This window comes from Chroicocephalus ridibundus, chromosome 6, assembly GCF_963924245.1.
Source record: "Chroicocephalus ridibundus chromosome 6, bChrRid1.1, whole genome shotgun sequence".
Taxonomy (NCBI): Eukaryota; Metazoa; Chordata; class Aves; order Charadriiformes; family Laridae; genus Chroicocephalus; species Chroicocephalus ridibundus.
This window is the reverse complement of record NC_086289.1, coordinates 37067914-37088360: the sequence shown is the minus strand read 5'-3', so window position 1 is coordinate 37088360 and position 20447 is coordinate 37067914. Positions and strand designations below refer to the sequence as shown.

General features: G+C 52.0%; 1 protein-coding gene across 1 annotated transcript in view; it reads left to right on the top strand.

The window, feature by feature from the left end:
- CDH23 (cadherin related 23) overlaps positions 1-20447 on the top strand; it is a 212293-nt gene that overhangs the window by 74850 nt on the left and 116996 nt on the right. The window contains exon 7 of the mRNA XM_063337560.1: positions 19089-19283. Within this exon, the coding sequence (XP_063193630.1) occupies positions 19089-19283 (195 nt within the window). The remainder of the gene's footprint in view (positions 1-19088; positions 19284-20447) is intronic.

Genomic DNA, 20447 nt, shown 5'->3' with positions numbered 1-20447 from the left:
TATTTTGGGCATGCTTAGCACTAAGCCGAACACAAGTTTCCCCCAGGACACTGAAAGTGATTCCCAGGCTGGTTGTTTTTTTTTTTGTTTTGTTTTTTTCTTTTTTATTGGGCTGCTTTGGGCAGAGAGCTGCCGGCTGCCTGGAACCTGTGCGAGGTGAGAAGCCGACATGCCCAGAAGGCACGTGTCTTACGGACAAGCTGCATTCACGCTCAGAGGGCAGATCTCCAGCTGCAGAGGCCTGAATTCGCGTTTTCCGAGAGACGGAGCCCAAGGATGCTTTTGCAGGCCTACGCCTGCCGTGTCAGGGACCAGCAAAATGAAACTGTTGCCCCGTGTTGTCGCCTTAGCTGCTGGGGTGCTGGGCTGTCCCTGGAGAACTGGGAGGCTTGTGTGGGTGACGGGCTCTGCTGGGGTTGAAAAGAGAAGGACTCATCCCTCGGGAATGCTGGAGGAGATCCTGGTGGCTTCCCGTGGCTTTGTGGCCAGGTGTGACACAGATACGCTCGCCGTGTTCTGTCAAAGGCTCTGTAGGACGGACTTTGCGCGTGGCTACAGCGTGGAGGAGCTGAGCAAAGCATGGAATTTGCTGTATAAAAGATGCTGAGGGAACACGGCTGTTTTTTATAGGAAATAAGGGGAATTGACAAATCTGATTTGTTCGTGGCCGCAGGGATGCTTTGTGTTTGCTGGCAAAAACAAGAGTTGGAAACCCACTTTTTCTTTTTTTTTTTTTTTCCCCTGCTGCCTCTTTTTGACACATTTCTGAGAGAAACACCAGTGCAGGGGCTGAAATGCTTCCTCCAAAGTCCCCGTTGGGATGTTACCCGGCATCCTCGCCAGGGTAAGAGAAGAGCTCCCTTCTGCGACAGGGTCTTGAGCCTTTGCAGGAAGGTGGTGATGGGGCAGCCGTGTGTCACCCCCCGCCTTTGCGGCTCCTCGCGGGGATGTTGGCAGCATCCCTGGGCTAAATGCACACCCTGGGAAAGGGCCCCGGCATCCCTCCGAAGGCAATTCTCATTCAGCGAACGGTCGTTTGGAAATAGTCAGTCATCAGGCACTTATGGATCTTTCAAGCCCCTTTCTCTCCCTAATAATCCCACCTCTTGGGAGGTATTGATTCGCCGCTGTTGGCTACCTCTTGGTATTCCGCCGTCCGTTTTTTGTCTGTGTAAATTGCTGCGCTGTCATTTTCAGGCGGCAATTACCTACTCTTGATTTCTTTCATCCCGAGTCCTTTGCCAAGTGAGCTAAACTCTGTATTGACAAACCACCCCGGAAGACAGAGACGGGTCGGGGTTTGGGAAGTTTTCCACAACAAAAACTTTGGGGAGAGTTTCCCCTGGGGTGTGATCAGCTCAAAGGTGCTCAGTCTGTCGTGTTTCCTTTTTTATGGGGTTTTTTGGTTTTTTTCTGGGGTCATCCCAAGACCTGCAAGAAGGATGCTGTGCCCCCCACCCCGAGCCTGCAAATATAACCTTATGCCTTGCTTTTTGCTCATGCTGAAAACGTAGGAAATCAGGAAATTCTTCACCTTGCTGCTCTGCAAAGGATCAGCTCGGAGACCTGGGGACAACTGCTTCCCAAGTCATCCTTGGTCCTCTGCTGGGGAGTGAGCATCCATCCGTGTAAGCTGTGGCCACCTGCAGAGGGGTACCAGACCAAGGCAGACCAGATGCAGTGTCAAGCGAGCTGTGCTTTGGGTAGAAAAAAAACAAAACAAGGTGCATCGTAACACAGATGAAAACCAGCAGCTGTGTCTACCGGAGAGTTCTGGGGCAAAAAAGGCTCTTTTCAGTGGTACCCAGTGACAGGACAAGAGGTAACGGGCACAAACTTGAGCATAGGAAGTCCCACCTCAACACGAGGAGGAACTTCTTTCCTGTGAGAGTGGCAGAGCCCTGGCACAGGCTGCCCAGAGAGGTGGTGGAGTCTCCGTCTCTGGAGACATTCCAAAGCCGCCTGGATGCCTTTTTGTGCCACCTGCTCTGGGTGACCCTGCTCTGGCAGGGGGTTGGACTGGATGATCTCCAGAGGTCCCTGCCAGTCTGGGATTCTGTGAGAAACACTTCCCCGCATGGTGTTCTGAAGAGCTCGGGTCTGCGCGTGGTTGCAGCAGGGCTGGAGCGTCAATGGAGAAAGCGAGGAGGAAAGCTTAGGAGATGTCTCTCCTCCGACAGAAGCCGTTGGGATCAGTCGGCGTGGGTTTTATGTCGCTGTCTGTCTTTTGTGCTATTAAGTTGGTGTCTCGTGTGCGTGGAGCTCACCCCGGTTTGTCACCAGAGGCGGTGGCTGGCCTTCAGGCAACATGAGAGATCCTGTGAGCGCTGGGGCGAGACGCCGCTGGCAGCCACGTGTGGGGACGGGTTTTGTCAAGCATGGGAGGTGTCAGACACGTGCAGGTGTCCTCATGCATGGCTCTGCAGGACACGGCAGTGAGCAGGGACAGGGCTGCACGGGAGACTGGGAGCTCATGGACCAGCAGCATCACAGGCAAAAAGGACAGGCACCTCTTCATGATCTGTTTACATTTCCAGTCTGAATTCTAAGGGGAAAGGGCTGAAAATGCCTTTAAAATATGAAAACAGAGATTTGTGCTGACATTTCCAGGTTCCAGGAGGTACCAGGGAGAGCAAACGCCTGCAAAACACCCATTTCGGAGGCCTTTTGTACCACAGCAGGTTTTCCTAAAGACATGGGCAAAGTGGTAGACAAAAAAAAAAACCCCACAACAACTCAACAACCAAATACGGCCCAAGAAAGGTTCAGCCTCGGGCCCTTGAGCAGGAATTTCGTGGTCTTGGGTAGTTTTGATGGGGATGAAGGTATCGTGAAGGTATCGGCGCAGCAGCTCCCTCTCACTTTGCAGGAGGTGGTCCTTTAATTCCAGGGGTATGGTTGAGCCACCTGGGAATTGTTTTCAGTCCTTGGTGGTTTTTTTTTTTTTTTTCCTTTCCAGGAGGATGAAAGTGGAAGGAAAGGGTGATGTACAGCAGTGGGGCTTCCTGCAGGCCCCCAAGAAGTGGCAGGTGCTGTGCTTTAACCTGGCACAAAGTCGCACCTGCAAACTCGGAGGCATTTTGTTATTAAAGCGGCACGCCTGGCCGGTGAGGGCTCTCACTTGAACAGAATCCCCATCCTCGCAGAGAATAAATTAAAAAGCCAACTGGCCGCGGCTGCCTGAGGAGCGCCGGGACCAGAGATAGGGCCAGAAGTCAGATAACAAACAGTGTCCAAAATTGCAGCGCCTGGTGCAAGGCGTGAAATTAAAACCTTTTTCTGCCTCCTCCTGCACGCTGTAACAAAACAGCTCCTGCCACAGTCTGCCGGCACCAGGAGTGAAGAGGAGAATAATTAAATACGTGGAGAGATTTTTTTTTGCTTCTGAGGGAAGGTCTTCCGAGGGAAAGGGTGATGCTTCTCTGCCCTGGACCTTGGTGCTTCGGTCCTGCGTCCAGGTTAAAGCAGGGAGGGCCTGTGGGCTGCCCTGCTGCCCAGAGGTGGGAGCAATCTGTCTTTATTTTCTGTTCCTGTTGCTTTTTCCTCTGGATTTGCTCCCTCCGCCTTCCCTTTGGGGCTCAGCAGCAGCCCTGGGACGTGCCAGTGTCAGATCGGCTCTTCTCTCTCCAGACCCCGGGAAGGACGTTTCTTTGGAGCTACCACCCAGGAGTGATGAAGAGGGCAGCACTTTTTAATCAAAGTTACATTAAGTGAAGCTTATATTATTCACTCTGCTTTATTGCAGCTATTTTTACACGGGGGTTAGAAGTTAATACTACCCAGCGAGCCTGGTTTTGCTGGATTCTGGCAAGCACCGAAATCCATCAGCCCATCCAGACAGGGTAGGAGAGAGCCCAAGCGAGAAATAAACTCACTAGCTGAACTGAAAAAAGCAGTCATAGAGCCAAACCTTTAAAAAAAAAACAAAAAACAACCAAAACCAAAACAAACCAGACCCTTGATAATAGAGGGTCTGGTCTGGAGGGGCAAAAACCAGGCGGGACCCATCAGCTGTAATCAGCAGAAGGGCGAGCGTTCACAATCAGCGCGGAAAAGGGAGCGAGAGCCGTGGCAGGAGGGCTCGAGGGGCTGCCGTGTGGCAGGGATGCTTTTTCCCTGTCTTTGGCAAAGGCGGCTGCCTTGTGCTGCCATGAAGAGTAATGTGCAAGGGAGAACGAGCTTGTGGCCACATGGTTCTACCACAGGTAGATCTACCCGTCGAGGATGTTTATGGAAGCGAGGTATGGGTGTATCTCAGGCCAAGTGCTCTGGGTGGGACTTTACACCTCCAGCTTCAGTCTGGAAATGAATAGTATGAAATTAAAATGGGTGTTCTGGCTTACCCCCACCACTCGTCCCCAGCGTTAGGGACAAGGCGTGTGGCTCTTCCACATGGCAGTGGGGGCAGGTTGCCGTGTCCTGACGTGCAGGGTTTGGGTAGTGAGAAACACCTGTCCTGGTGTTCCTGGGTGTTTTGCATTGCTCTTGGGGATGAGAGGTTGAAGGAATAAGAGAGAAAACAAAAAAGTTGTTATTTTTAAGGTGAGGATGAATCTAAGCCATGTCCAACATGATTGCTTTTGTGGATCCACTTGATAAGCTGAGGTTTTGAAAACTGTCATTAGAATTAGGGTGGTTTTTCTGTGACTTAACCGATGAGGTGACCAGCCCTGACCGTGTCCCATGCCGATGTTCCTGCCGTGCCCTCTGCGCCTCACTCTGTCTCCGCTGCCTTGTCACAGCCTCCGACTTCGCCGAGGCTTGAAAGGTGTCCCCAGCTCCTGTTTGGGATGTTCCTTGGGGATTTAGAGGCAAAAATAGCCGATTTCATTGCTCCAGTAGCTCAAAGCTGTTCGTCTTGTCAGGAGCAGGTATTTAAAGCTGTGGTGTGCAGTTCCTCCAGGGTATCGACTTGGTACCTGCTCGCTTTGGGGCCACCTCTTCCAAAGCCGCTCCTCCAGCCTTTGTTTAAAATGGGGAGACCACGTGTTAGCGTGGGAATCGGTGTGCTGAGCTTTGGTGGCAGGGTTGGTAATGTCTTAGCCTGGTAAACGAGGGGTGGTAACGTTATTCCCTAAGTACATCCCCGGCGGGGATTGTTTAGCTTATCGCCATCTTCAGACCGTGTCAGGGGAGGTATGATGAGTTGGGTCTGTGCCGGCTGGTGGCATTCGTGGTGTAACAGCGTCCTGCTGAGCAGGGTGCCCGGCCCTTCTCCCCTGGGCGCTGCTCTTTGCCAAAATGAGTCACCTGAAGGTCTTCAAGGTCATGCCCAGAGGTTGAAGTTGACCAGTGCCTGTGCTGATGTGCCTCGTTCAGAGCTACAAGTCAACCGCTGGAGAGCTTGGGCCCGGCTGGGGTGCAGAGCAGGCACTTGGCTTTGGGGCCTTTTGCCTTTGCTTTCCTGGGGCTTGTCTGGGGTGGAGGGGATGGGGAGAGAAACTTAGGGGGGGCTTAGAAACTCGGGCTCACCGAAGACTGACAGCCAGTAGGTCCCTGCCAGGCATCAGCCATAAGCTTCTGATGGTGATGACAAGGAGGTGAGAGAAGGCGTGAAACAGCAAAAGAAGAGAGGGAAAGCCCTGATTTATTTGTAATTGCTTGAGTTTTGTTTAAGTTTGTAACCTATAAATCAGTCATGCTTAAGAAACAAAGTTGGACCAATAATCCATGTTCTCAGCTGTGAGTGAGGGCAAAGCCGAGGGGAGAGGAGAACTGAAGTGACCCGTGTGAAAAGAATATACTTAACCCCATTCCTCAGGCACGGTTTGGGGGGATTAAGCTGGATTTGTGCACGTTTCCCACCGCACAGATGCTGCCCTGAGCTGAAGGGGTTTGGCCTAGAGCGAATGAAAGGGATTCCAAAACATTGCTCCTTTAATTCACCCAGATGTGCTGGTCCACGCAGCCGGCAAGCCCAGTCCTCTGGGAAAACCCTTTTCTTTAGGAATCCTGCTGGACACAGCACCGGGTGAACACCATCACCCCAAGCTGATGCACCGAGGTCCCAGCCTGGATTAAAGACAAGCAAAGCCCCCGCCAAAACAGCCCAGAAGCTGAATGATTCAAAAAGAGCTTTATCGCCGCGAATGAGCCCTCTATGCTTTAATCGCGGCTTGGAGGCCACGCTGCTGACCGGGGAAGGAGAAGAAACATGGCTACGCAGCTGCATCCGATGGCTTGCAGATCTGTCCCTCCTTCCCTCGGGGTAGGATCTAAAACTTTTAATCTAATGACAAAAAAAAAAAATAACTGTCTGTCTGTGCTAATATTCTCGTGCTAATATTGCTCTTCCACTTCACAAATAACTGCTGTTTGCAGGGTCTGCGGGGTTAGCATAGCGTCGGTAAATTCAGAGCATTAGTCCTCGCTCTGCGTTTGGCTTTGAAGGATGCTCTTTTATTGTTGCGGAGCTGAGCATCGGCGTGCGGGCTGACACAAGGTGCCGCTTCCCTTTACAAACCTTGCCGCGTTCCCGCTCGCCCCTTTTCCTTCCCTTTCGAGGCAGCTTTGGCTCGTGGTGCTCCCTGCATCCACGGGACCAGGACCTCATTCACCATGTGCCTCGGGGCTCTTGCGCCATTTTTGCTGCAGGAAAACATGGAGGTCTTTGCCTCTGACCTTCCCAGGTGGGGAAAAACCTTACTTTCATAAGAAAAAAAAGAGAGAGAAAAAAGGGAGGAAAAAAAAAAAACACCAAACAAACAACCCAGTTCTGCGGTGCAAAATAAGATGAGCATCTTCTGCTCATGTCCTCAGGGTGCCTCATCCTCCACAAGGATGGCAGGTGGCATTGGGGCCACCAGCGAGACAAAGCTGCTCTGCCCCTGAGTGCAGCCTGTTGCACTAAGCAGGGAGTTCTTGGGCCAAAGCAGGTAAAGCTGGGCTGTTTTGTGTCAATAAACCCATTTGGTGTTTTTGGTTGTTGTTTTTTTTTCATAGCACGCATGCTAGCAGAGGTGAGTTTGGAGCACCATTCCTTACGCTGTGGCACTGGGATGCTGCGTGAACCGGGAGATTCGGTGCTTCCCTTCACCATTTCTCCCTCCTTTGGGTCGCTAGATTTCCTGTCTTTGTTGTAGGTCTTAACTAGCTTGTTCTAGCTCCTTTGCTGGGTTTTCCTGCTCGAGAGGTTCAAGGACAAGTCAGTAAGTCTTCATATACTGTATTTAAAAAAAAACCACGGTATTCCCCACGCGTTCCTTTATCCCGGGTTTGCAACTGCTCCTTCTGCCCCTGAGCGCTGCAGAGATGGTCGGAGATGGCAAATTTAGGGTGCTGGCCCTCAGGGGGAGAGCAGTACCCACATTGCCGGCTTCCCCCCAGGGCAACCATGTCACGACATGGCCCGACAGAAACACATCGTGCTGGAGTTTGCTGTTTTAACACCGGCTTTTCAGCAGGAGCAAAACCCTGTGAGGAGACCTGAGCTGAACTGGTATCGATCCTTCCTCCGGTAATAAAGCCATCCGCAGCAAGACAGGGAAATATGTTGGGGTTTTTTTTTTGGTTTGGATTTTTTATTTGAATCAGCACAGCTGTATGGATTTTGCTCTCGCTGGCGTTGAGAGCGATACGTGTTAGCGGGCAGCTGCAGGAGTTTCTTTTTGATGGATCTTTGGGACCTACAAATCCCAGACTTCAAAGAGGTATTTTCTTTCTTATTTTCCTGAGGAAAAATTACTTGCTCCACCTGTGGTCAGAAGCGAGCCCCTCTGTGCTGCGAGAGGTGCTTTTAGCTTTTCTACCTGAACCAGGGGATAAACCAGCAGTAAAATACATAAATAAGGTGGTAAAGCGGGCAGGTTTCTCTCTGCCTGGCTGAAACAGTCATGCAAGAGGTGGAGGAAAGGAAGGTGGTCCTCTTCACAGAAGAAATGTGCCAGATCAGAGGGTCTTTTGAAGGCTCCAGGTGGTCATGGAGAGCGTGTGGGTTAAGAGGAGGTAGCGAGAAGTCCTGGCAGTGAGTTGACGTGAAAACAAATCCCAGACATTAGGAAGAAGTTCTTTACACTGAGGGTGGTGAGACACTGGCCCAGGTTGCCCAGAGAGGTGGTGGAGGCCCCATCCCTGGAGACACTCAAGGCCAGGCTGGATGAGGCTCTGAGCAACCTGATCTAGTTGAAGACGTCCCTGCTCACTGCAGGGGAGTCGGACTGGGTGGGCTTTAGAGGTCCCTTCCAACATGTTCTATCATGACTCTTCTCCTTCTGTCCCTCTGGCTCCCTCCTCCAGGGTGGCTCAGGGTGGCTGGAGAGCCGGGGAGGAATCTGGCTGGCCTGGAGAGGAACGTGTGAGTAGATGAGCACCCGCAGATTGCATGTGGATATTTGCAGTATAAATGAATGCAACAGCTAATGATTCGTGGCTACTATTTGAAGGGCCCCACTGTTACAGATTTATTTGTCATTTCTTGTAATAACACCGATGATAATGAATTCATTTGTATTAATGCGGGTGTCGCGCACTTCCGTTGATATTCTGCATTAATTAATGTACCATTAAAAGAAAGTGTCACCCAATTAATATCAAGTAGAAGCAATGCTGCCAGTGTCCTGGCGCTAGGGTTTCATTTGTAATGCATTGTATTAACGCTCTGCCTTAATGGGAGTCATTTGCAACCTGGAGCGTGGCCCCCATGGGCTGCCATGGGGGTGCTGGTGGGCACCTCTTGCGGCAAGGGTTACCCAGCCGAAGCGATGGGGACGGGCTGCTGTTAAGAGTAACCCTTGTTACTAATTAGACTCGGGCACGGCAGCCTGCTCCGCTCCCGTCCTCCCCGGCTCCGACAGGTCAGCGCGCTGCTTCCAGACATCCTAAGGCTGGTGCATCAACTTCACCCACCTTCTTGACCTCTCCCTGGGTTTAGAAAGTTAGTGGTGACTGCAAATAAAATGTGATATATATAAAAAAAAAAAATAGGATCTGCCCAGTTTATGGTATCACCCCCAAGCAGAAATTGGAAAAGGGATTCCTTCTCTTACGCCATAATGTATGTTGGCTGGCAGCAGTAAGCCCCACTGCTGGCTTGGTTTTGCAGCTGAATTGTAGTATTGCAGGGAGGGACGTCGGGAAGCAGAAATGGGAGAGAATCGGGGCTTCTCCAATGGGATTTGGGTGCGGGCGCTGGGTTATTGAAATGGTGGCTGCTTCACCACCCTTTTCTTCTGTCCCTCCCCAGGTCGGTGGGAGACAGACTGCTTTACAGGGTGATCCCCCTTCCTAGGAGAGCTGTGGTCTTTTGGTTTAGGTATAGGATTCTGCATTTACACGTTAAAAAAAACCAACCAGATATTGGTTCGAAGCAGTTGCCAGCAATTTGCTCGATGTCGATGGTCTATGCCCTTTGTTGTTTACCCATCTCCCAGCCTCTGCGCTTTCGCTCTTACAGATGATTGGTAAAAATGTCAAATAATGGGCAAAGACCTGCGGGTTCCTGGCAAGAATCCATTAAAAATAACACTTGCCTGATAATATTCCTTGTTTACAGTTGTATTTTGAGGGCTATATGCTAGCTGACTGTGTTGATTTGGAATTCTTCTATGAGTTAATCAATCTCCCAGTGCACCAAGTCACATGGCTTAGAGAAGATGATGTACCTGACTTTGATTCTGTTGCCTTTTTCTGACCAAGATTGTCCTCTGGTAGAAAGCGGAGAGAGGGAATAGAGCAGCACCTATTGTCTGTCAGTCTTGTGGGAGGTGTTAATGGTGCTGCTTCCCTTTAATTCCCCATTAGCCAAGGGCTATGCTGAGGGTTTCCTTATTTCCCCTGGGGCTGATGGAGCTGAGAAGTTGCTCCCATTGAAAAAATCCCATTGGTTGCTCTGCCAGGGCTGCGGCTGCTCCTGGGTGTTTGCGGGGCTGCCAAAAATCATCGGGAACAGTCCAGCGAGCGCCTCAGCCATTGTCTTCAGCTCTCTTTGGCAGGAGTTATGGGACATGCTGAGATGTGTCTCGCTGGAGGAGGTTGCAAATGTAAAGGTAGACTGTGTTGGCCCTGCCGGTGCTCTCCCCATCCGTGTCTTTTTACGAAGGCAGAATGACCAACCCCATCCGGGTTTTCCTAATCTCTCCGACTGTGCTTCTGTGCTCACGATTTACGCTCCTGTGGCTGTACGTAGCGGTCCGTCTTGGCGGCTTTTTGGTTGCTGGGAAGGTTCCCACAAGGTTTTCCCTGTGCGGAGCATGTAACATCAGCTTTGCTCCTCTTCATTGCTTCTGGCGGAGCTGTGAGGAGCCGCTTGTGGTCTCCTGAGATCCGGGGCAGCAAACGCAAACCCGGGGCGCAGCGTAATAGCTCGAGTTACCTTGAAATAGGGGCTGTTGAGGGAAATGGGCTTCGACAGACAAAGCTGGCTGTCTGCTTGAATAACCAGTGGCAGCGCGGATGGGATGGCTTCTTGAAAGCCGGCGTGGAGCTCGCTTTCTTCTCTTTGCACTCTTTCTCTCGGTGCTTCACCCCCCTGGCTGCGTCCTGGCTGTTTGCCGTCAGGAGGTTGCCGCGGGGCAGAGCTGGCTGGGGATGCGGGGGGACCCAGCACCAAGAAGAGCGTGGCCAGCAGGTGGAGGGAGGTCATCCTCCCCCTCTGCTCTGCCCTGGGGAGGCCACAGCCGGAGCACTGGGTCCGGTTCTGGGCTCCCCGGTTCAAGAAGGACAGGGAGCTTCTGGAGAGGGTGCAGCAAAGGGCTACCAAGATGAGTAGGGGACTGGAACACCTCTCTTATGAAGAAAGGCTGAGGGATTTTGGGTCTCTTCAGTCTGGAAAAAAAGATGACTGCAGGGGGATCTTATCAACGCTTATAAATACTTAAAGGGTGGGTGTCAGGAGGATGGGGCCAGGCTCTTTTCGGTGGTCCCCGGCGACAGGACAAGACGTAATGGGCACAAACTTGAGCATAGGAAGTTCCACCTAAACATGAGGAGGAACTTCTTTCCTGTGAGGGTGGCAGACCCCTGGCACAGGCTGCCCAGAGAGGTGGTGGAGTCTCCGTCTCTGGAGACATTCCAAACCCGCCTGGATGTGTTCCTGTGCCACCTGCTCTGGGTGACCCTGCTCTGGCAGGGGGTTGGACTGGATCATCTCCAGAGGTCCCTTCCAACCCCAGCCAGTCTGTGATTGTGTGATTTGGAGGGAGGGGAGAGCATCAGTCCCCTGGCTGTGGTGGCTTGGCTGGGTACGGAGGTCGTGGTGCAGCCCAGGTGCAAGCTCAAGCTTTGCCCTTGCCGTGGTCTGGGGCAGGTGGCTCCTTTTGCCCCTGAAGCTGGAAATTAAAGCTCTGCCATATAGAGCTTTTCGCCCCCTCGCTTTTTCTGTCGAAAGTAACTCCATTCTGGATGAGTGCTTGAGCCTGTTGCTCCCTAGAGTGGAGATCAGGGGGGTGACAGGTCCCACTTGTTGTGTCGCTGCCGGGAAGAGATAGTTGGGAAGTTATAAATAAGAGGAGGAAAGTTGTTTGTTTCTTTATTGTCTTCTTAGCATTTCCTTCCTCTCACACCTGCACTCTCTTGCCTCTCCTGGGCTCATCCCTCAAGCCACGTGCTGTGGAAGGGCCGGGTGCCACAAGGAGAGGTGGCAGAGCCACTCTGTGCCCAGCTTTTAGGGACACTGCGCTGTACATCAGCCACCCGAGCCCCGCGCTGGCAAGGGCAGAATCACCACCGATGGGAAACAGGGCGGCTCTGGGCTGGAAGAAGCGAGTGGCTTTACCCCACGGGATTCCCGAGCATCCTCTCCCATCCGTGGCCACTTGCCCTCCGCCTGCTGAGCGCTGTCGTCCTGCCAGGGTGGCGAATTCCCCCGCAGGCTTGCTGGTTGCCATGTCCCTTTCTCTCAGTGCCGTGCATTGGGTCGGGATGTGTCCGCCGGGAACAGGCGCTCTCGGCTCTGCGTGCCGTTACCCAGTCGCTAATTCGGTCTCCAGCTCCACTAAAGCGTCTGTTCCAGCTGTGTTTATGCTGTTTTCAAAAGCCCCTCAATTGAATTATAGCTCTGCGGTGGCCGTTTGCCAGTGTCACCCGGTAATGAGGGAGGTCACTTAATAGAGATAGCAACAAGAGATACATATTAACAAGAGCTGATTGAAAGGTAGGGTGAATTTCAACCAAAAAAAAAATTTATTAAAAAAAAAAAAAAGGAAATTAGCAGGTTTTGAAAATCAAACTTTGAAATTGGAAATTGCTTGGCTCGGGCTAGCAGTAATGCAATTAATAAATGTAATTAAAAGTGTAATAAAGACTAGAGGGATTGGAAGTCTGCGCGCATCCCTGCGAGCGTTCAGAGCTGGCAGGGCAGCAAGGGAGCAGGTCCGGCAGTGGGGCCGCTTCCCAGATGGAGCCTGGGGAGGGAAACCAGGACTCGGGGCCAGTTTTTCCCTCTCAGAGGAGCCTGGAAGAGGGGCTGGCATTCCTTCCAAGCCTGCCTTTTGCAGCTTTTCCATGCGGCTAACATAAACCCGGATGGGAATAGGTGACTTCAATCTGCCCCGGGGCAGCCCCGGGAGGAGGGACCTGGGATTTTGGCCGTGGCAGAGCACTCGGATTGAGCGTCAGCTCTGTTTCACAGCCCCTCCGAGGTGCCCTGCCTTGAGCCGGAGGCATGGAGCCCCCCTTCCTGCCCCGCTGTGGGTCGGGATGGGGGAGCAGAGGGAGGGCTGAGTCGGCTTCCAGCGGAGCACGAAGCTCCTGTGCGGTGCCAAGGGACAGGGGAGGGGGGAAAAGAGCCGCCGGGAAGAGAGCAGCAGGGAATTATTTAAGAGTAATAGGTTGACCTGCGATATAACAGGAGCACGGAGCAGCGAAGCATCCCCTGATGGGAGCAGTCAGCTCCTGCCTTGACGCAGGGGCAGCGCTGGGGGGGCGGGGACGGGGACAAAAGCAGGACCTGAAATAAGGCTGGTGAGATGGTTTTGATGGTGACGGGAAGATCATAGCGCAGGCAGCTCAGTCGGTCACTGGATGCCCCCCCCGGCCCGTTTGCGTCGCCTCCTCTCATCCCGTCGACCTTCAGACAGCTGTTGGGCCAGATTGCCTGCCGTTTTTCCACATTATTTGCCTGGGTACGGCACGCGCGCCTCCGCATCCTAATCATTGCTCCCAGCTTCTGCTGGGGCGCTGACGGGTGACTTTGCCCTGGGAGGTCAGATGGAGGTCCTCCTCCTGGCCAGCCACCGCTGATGGGCAGCCAGCTTGCAGGGACCATCCCCAGATAAATATTTCTAGCGCCCAAGTGGAGCCTGTCTGTAGGTTGGATGTATTTAAGGGAAAGGAGAGGCTGAGGAACTAACTCTCGCATCTCCTGCACTTCATCTCCCACCTTCATTTCTACCTGACCCTACTGTAAAAAAAAATAATAAAAAGCCAGTGCCGCGTATTCCCCCTCTCAGCCCTTTGCAGCTAGTGTCAGGCCCGTTGGAGGAGATGGGATGGATCACGGCACATCGGAGGTGTTGGTGGCCCGTGAAATGGTTTTGCTCTGGTGGAAAGCTCTGGAAGAGGCCACGTGAATCTTGCCCTGCGTGCAGGGTGAGCGGCTGCCTGATGGCCCGGGGGGTTTGATACGCTCCGGGAGCAGGCGCCGTGGGGCAGGTGAAACGGGAGGGACGCTGGCTTTTCTCCAAAACAGCCTTTTCTTGACGTCTGCCTTAAAAATTGTGTGTGTGTCCCTAAAGTTTTCCTTGATTTGGGAGGTTTTTTTCCCTCCTCGTCCAGCCCGTCCCCATTCCCTGTTGTGCCAGGTGAGGTCCTGCCCTGCTTTGGTCCCTGGGGCTTCTCCTTGCCCCAGCAGAGCCGGCTCTGCAGCCCTCGGGGAACGTTCGGTGGCCGACGAGAGAAGATTGTGCTCTGAGGTTTTTAGGGAGTCCTGCCCGGCGTCCCTCCCGTTCGGCCAAGTAGTCTGCCTGGTAGGACATCTCGCACCTCCGCAGGATGCGTCTCCTCTTGGTATCGCCCGCCTTGTATTGCCATGTTGCGCCGGAGCAGCATCCATCAGGAGCTTTATTGCTCCTGCATTTTGTAGCAGGATTCATAACAAGATATTAAAGACTAGAGGCGTGGCCAGAGAGGGGGGTGTAAATATTTTTAAAAATGCCATTTTCTGATAACCTCTTCTTCTGCCCTTTTGCAAATATCGTGTAAGGCTTTGGAGTCCCAGCTAGGGACACCCACCAGACGTACCAGGGTTAACACAGGGCACGTCTGTGGCTGGTCACTCGTGCTGGCGGGTGGCCCGGGAGGTGACAGCCCAGACCAGGGGAGGGGTTCGCTGCGGTGGGCCATGCTTGGTCCATACCCGTGAGAGCTTTTGGACAGAAACACAACTTTCTGGTCACTCGGAAGTTCCTATTGCCTTGTCCTACTGCTGCGTCAGCACAAGAGAGGTAAGGTCTTGGTCTCTCCTTTGCCACCTCCTTGTGCAGGAACAGCCTTTCGTATTTGCACAGGGAGCTTAGGGTTGTTCATTCCTTATCTTAACCTACCTTTACCCTTGCTACCGGTGATCCACTGAAACAGAGTAGTCTCACAATGGTTAAAGGTTTGGGCTCTTGCTGGTTTTGGTTTGGTCTCCCGGTGCTTTGGGTAGCCGGGTGTCAAACACACTATTACCATTCCGTATTTCTTTCCAGCAAACAGGACCCCTCAACTTCTTCCCGTAAGATTTTTACAAGAGTTCGAGGGAGCGTTATTCATTTATTGCAAAATGGGGGACAGCCTGGCTGCCTCGCATCCCCAGCCCATGCAGCTCAGCGGAGCCCCTTGCCTCCCGGAGCTACCTTGGGCGGACCTGGGTGCTGGACCTGGCTCCTGCTGAGCCGTCGGATGAAGGATGGGGTGATGGAGACAGGTTGGGAGCAGGTCCCGCTCCCGTTCGCCCTCCTCTTCCTCCGCAGGAGGCATCTGTCCGCGCGTTTATTTTTGTCTTGCATCTGCTGGCGTCGTAACAAAGATTTAATGATATGACACAGTTTTGTCACCACTTCTTTTTTTTTTTTTTTTTTGGTGGTGGAGTGAAGCTCCACCGCTGACTGCTGGAGGGAGGCGAAAGCTTGAAAAATGATGAAATTTGGCGACTCGTGTAGAAAACTCACCTGTTTGCCACGAGCACCTGTAGGCTGTCATCTGCCCGTGTTTCCTTTGTTTTTTCTGGACTGAAAAGATAGAATTTGCTGGTTTTGCCTGTGGGCGAGCTAAGCGCAGCCACGGTTAATCTTTACTAAGGCAGAAGAGCCAGGAGGGACACATGGAAGAGCCCTATAAATGGGCCAAATGCTGAAAAAGCAGAAAGACGGTCTTGAGCTAGCCTTGGCGCGGGGCTTTGCCTGTTATTTACTGCCAGACACAAACCCAGCCCCTTCTGTTCCTGCAGAGGTTTTGCTCCATTGTTTAGATGATGGGCCACATCTTTTGAGAAATAAAGACGTCGGCCTCCTGCTGAGGAATATCTTGAGCCGGTTTGACCCAAAAACGCCGAGAGGATTTTGAAGACATACTTCTTGAGCTTTTTAAGGCAGATGATCTGAAATTCCTCTGAGCCCTGACTGTGCCCTGCCTGGGCACGAGCACTGAAAATAAGACCTCATTTTTCCTGGAGGACTGTCAATATGCGATGTCTGCATCCCGCAGCTGGTTTTGCCTTGCCAGAAGGTTAGGGTTTTTTTTGTTGGTTGCTTGTTTTGGTTTGGTTTGGGTTTTTTTAACTTGAATTTAAGCTGGGGAAAAAAGGTGCATTACCCAGAGCACATCTTACAGGTCTGCGTCCTTTGACCTCGGCTCTTGGGAGTAAAGGCACGCATTCCATAGTGAAATTTTCCCAGTACCTGAGTTTTTTGGGCAGTTATCAGGGATTTTCCCCCTCTTCGACCGTGCTGTTCTGCTTCGAGCTCCTGTAACGCTCTTCCTATTGCCTGGGGGCCCTTCTGCTCCCCTCCTAAATTCACCAACACCATGCTTTGCTCGTGCCCCCATCCTCATCCTTGCAGGTGCCCTCCCAGCCCCTCTGATGCTTTGGTATTGATGCCCGTGACCCTTTCCCAGGGCCAGCCAGATCTCTGTCTGGAGCTGGTACCCGGCTTGTATGGATTTTTGCTGTCCTGGCCAACAGCAGGACCTGGTCAGCAGAGCTGTAAAATAAGGATAAAAATAAGGTAATCGCCAAGTTAGAGCTCAGGCGGCGTCTGCGGGGGCCGGAGCTGACAGCACCAAAGCTGGTGACCTCTGTGTCCCTCCAGGCAGCTTCTCCTTTGGAAGGACGAGGAGATGAACTCTCTTCAAAGCCTGCTTTTGGGCTATTGTATGAAATACAATGCCGGGGAAATCAAGCTCTCCTCTTTCATAACCAGGCCGAGCAGCCCCATAATCACGGGTGACCAGAGAGGATTTGCATGTTAAAAGGAGTGGCTAGGGGCACTTAAAAAGAAGAGGAAACATATTCATCAAGTCCAGCTTTATCCTTATGAATAGTATTATTCCTGGGGACAATATACCCCAGACCTCGTCGGTGCAACCCTGCATCTACGCTGTCGCTGCCTCCCCCCTCCTCCCCCCGTTAATGGTTAATTTGTAATGCTCTTGGTCCTGACATTGATACCCCGGTGGCTCTGGAGGAGGAATTTGAGAAGGCAGTTGGTGGAGCGTGTGGACCATGGCTGTGGAAGCAGCGCCCTGGCAGCAGGGAGAGCAGGGCTGCGGGATGCTCCAGGCTTGGGGGGGAGGCAGGTAGCCCTAAGAGGGGTGGGGAGATGCTCTAGTCCTGTCCCAGAAGGTGTCTTGGGCACACTCAGAAAGCAAACACCCACCAGAGCCCCCCACGAAGGGCTGCTCTGTCCCAACACGCCTCCTGAGCTGACCAAGCCATAGAATCATGGGTTTGGGTTGGAAGGGACCTTAAAGATCATCTCAGATACTGGCCCAGGTTGCCCAGAGAAGCTGTGGCTGCCCCATCCCTGGAGGGGTTCAAGGCCAGGTTGGATGGAGCTTGGAGAAACCTGGTCTAGTGGGAGGTGTCCCTGCCCAGGGCAGGGGGTGGCACTGGGTGGGCTTTAAGGTCCCTTCCAACCCAAACCATTCTGCGATTCTGTGATCTCATTCCAAGCCCCCTCCCCTGGGCAGGGACACTTCCCACCAGACCAGGTTGCTCAAAGCCCCATCTGACCACTTCTTGAGCTCCCCAAATGCACAAGCCAGGATTAACGTGCTGTGTGCCTGGCACAGACTCAAGGGCTTACACGGCAGCAGGGCAAGATGTGGGTTAAGCGTGCCAGAAAATGAGCAGTTGTAAGGCAAAGGGTGGCAAAATGCTGGGACAAATGGGCTGGGAAGGCTGTGGCATCTCCATCACTGGGAGGCTTTAAGGATGGGAATGATTTAGGTGTAGCACGGGGACAGGTTTCTCTTTTAGGGTCCCCTCTAGCTATATCTTTTATGCTTTTATGATTGCTGATCGCAAAAAAATACTTGAAGGCACTTTAAAAAATAATCCTGGGGCCATGCCCTGCGAGGCTTTCTTTAGCAGCTTGATTTAGAGAGGGGAAGGGGAGCAGGGGGAAGAAAGCAAATGAAAAGTCTAGGTGGGGGGAACTGCAACCTCTCATGCTTCGGCAGAAGTGACGCTGAAATAAGGGGAGGTCTGCCGGAGCCTGAGGCGAGCTCAGCTGCCGGAGCGTCCCTGCGTGGCTGGGTGCCAGGTCAGGCAGGTGTGAGGGTGCCAAGAGCTGTGGGATGTGCCCTGGGCTCCTCCTGACCCAGCTCGCAGCAAGTCCTGCCACCCGCCTTCAAGGCAAGTTTCTGCTGGCCTGAGCCTCACTAAGGGAAATTGAGGTGTTTTGCTTCTTTTATGGTGCCATCACCCAGTATTAAACTAGTTAAATCGGATCTCCAAGTGTGGGGTCCTGGTTTCTCATGCTTTCTTAACGGAGGGGCTGGGCTGGGACAGCCTTGCTGTGGTTCACTGCAAGCTTTGTGGTTCCCAAAAAAACCTGAAAATGGCTCAGTTCCTTGCTCAGCTTTGGCCAAGCATTTGCAGGAGGAGCTTCGCTTGGAACCAGTACCCCATCTTCTGAGCTCTGCGTCTCCTGAAGTCTCCTTCTGACCTTCCTGATACTTCTCTGTGAGCTGAGAACAAATAATTTAGTACAAATGAAGTTAATAAAATGCAAGGGCTTGGGAAGAGGTCTTCAGAAATAATCCATATTATCCCAACTGGCCGTAACCAGCTGTTGTCACATCTTGCTCCTGACCTTTTGCTGTCTCCCTTTCAAGTTTTAGCTCTTTGTCAGCCCTTAACGTGGCTGTGACCGTGCTACCAACATAGGGACTTGCCCAAGCGGTCGCGATCCCTGTGTACCTGCAGCCTGGGTCCCCAGCAAAGCCTTTTTGCTTGCGGTCTTGTGCTTCTGCCTTTAGAGAGACAAGAATATGCATTTAAGATTTGCATAGGAACATGCAGCTGTTCCACCAAAAATGGATAATTGTTCTCCCTTCTGTGAAGTTAAACAATAAGAAGTGCCAAACTGCATTTGCCGTTGCTGATTTTGTGCACTCAGCTGCATATTTTATGCATGTAGATTAGTTCCAGATTTATGACGATTTAACTGTTAATGCCTGCGTTAATCGCGCCAGGTTGTAGTTGCTGTGGAAACTACAACTTTGAATTTTACGTAAAGTTCTGTGTTGCATTTAATGTCTTTTTTTAGAGGCTCTCTTACATTTAATGCCTCGTGGTGAAAACAGAGAGGGAATCAGCGTTGAAAATAAAAGTGCCTTTGGGCAGAAAACAAGTTTCAGCAAAAAGAGTAATTTTTTCTGGAAAGTTGTGATGTCTGGGAAAATAAGGGTTTGTGATAGAGTGCCATCTTGACCACAGCTGTATAACTGTTATTATAAGCGTGTAACAACTATTATAGCTGCTGCAATACTGTAATAAAGAAAACAACTATATAACTTATAAATGTCCCAAAAATATAGGACTGAAGTTCTTGGGTCTCTAGATATTCCTTTAGGTGGGCAAAGGAAATTGCTGATGTGAGTTGGATGGGAAAATAGGCTGGTGCACAATTTTACCGATGTATTTTTTTTTTTTGATTTATTTCCAGAATACACCGGTGGGCACTCCGATTTTCATAGTGAACGCCACGGATCCGGACCAGGGGGCAGGAGGCAGCGTGCTTTACTCCTTCCAGCCCCCTTCCAATTTCTTTGCCATCGACAGCGGCCGCGGCATCGTGTCAGTGATACGGGAGCTGGACTATGAAGTGACTCAGGCGTACCAGCTCCAGGTCAACGCGACGGTGAGTCTTCTCCTGCCTGCTGCAGGAGAGGAGGCATGCGGCCCATTAAATTCTCCGGGCTCGTTCCCGGTCCGTCATGGTTTATAACGGGTGGATTTGTAGGACAAGAGGAAATGGCCTCAAGTTGCACCAGGGGAGGTTTAGGATGGATATTAGGAAAAATTGCTGCACTGAAAGCATTATCAAGCATTGGAAGAGGCTGCCCAGGGAAGTGGTTGAGGCACCGTCGCTGGAGGTATTTAAAAGACGAGTGGACGTAGTGCTTAGCGATATGGTTTAGCGATGGTTTTTATCAGTGTTAGGTTGATGGTTGGACTCGATCTGAAAAGTTGCTTCCAACCTAGGCAATTCAATGATTCTGTTCTATGATTCTATACAGCCGATGCCAGAGGGGACCCCTAGGAGGGGGTCCAGGTGGCCACCATGGCAAATTCTTGTCACACCCCTATGGGAAACTTCTTTCCTGGTGTTAAATCTGGTGAGAGCTCCGTAGGGAGCGTGTGAGTGAGGAGCACCGCACAAGCAGGCTCTCTGTGTGGTGGCTCCTTTCCCATCTCAGATGCAACAGAGGAAGGTGAAATTCAGCCCTACAATACATCTGGCCAACTGTGCATTCAGGAGAGGGGGGGAACCCTTCCCAACCCTACAGGCAGCTGGCTGGAGCTCTTGAAGCATGTGATTTGATCAAGATCATTGTCTTGATGCAGAGCCACAAATGTCACGAGGACATGGAGGGCCGCGCCAGACTGCTTTGCTCTTCACGGCCAACGGAGGCTGGGAGTTCGCAGATTCCAGGGCCACAGGCAAACAGCTCAACCTTTCAGCTCGTTCCCTTCATGTTCAAGGCAGTGGAATTTTCCCCAGAAGTTTATTTTTTCTGAAACATACCTCATTTTATTTTAAATACTCCAGTGATAAGAGGCCTCCTCCATTGTTTTTTTTCCAAGTCAGTCTGTGTCGCCAACGCGCTCTCCCAGGACGTGCCATTGAGCTGTCTAGCAGGTTAGAAAATCTGGGACCAAACACAATCCCTGATGGAAACATGCCTTTCTTCCACATGTCCCATTCTGGTTTCCTCAAGGACGCTGGGGTGCCACCTTGGTCCATCCAGCTCCATCCAGCCCCGTGTCCCAGGAGCAGTTCCCAGCAGACATAAAATGGTGT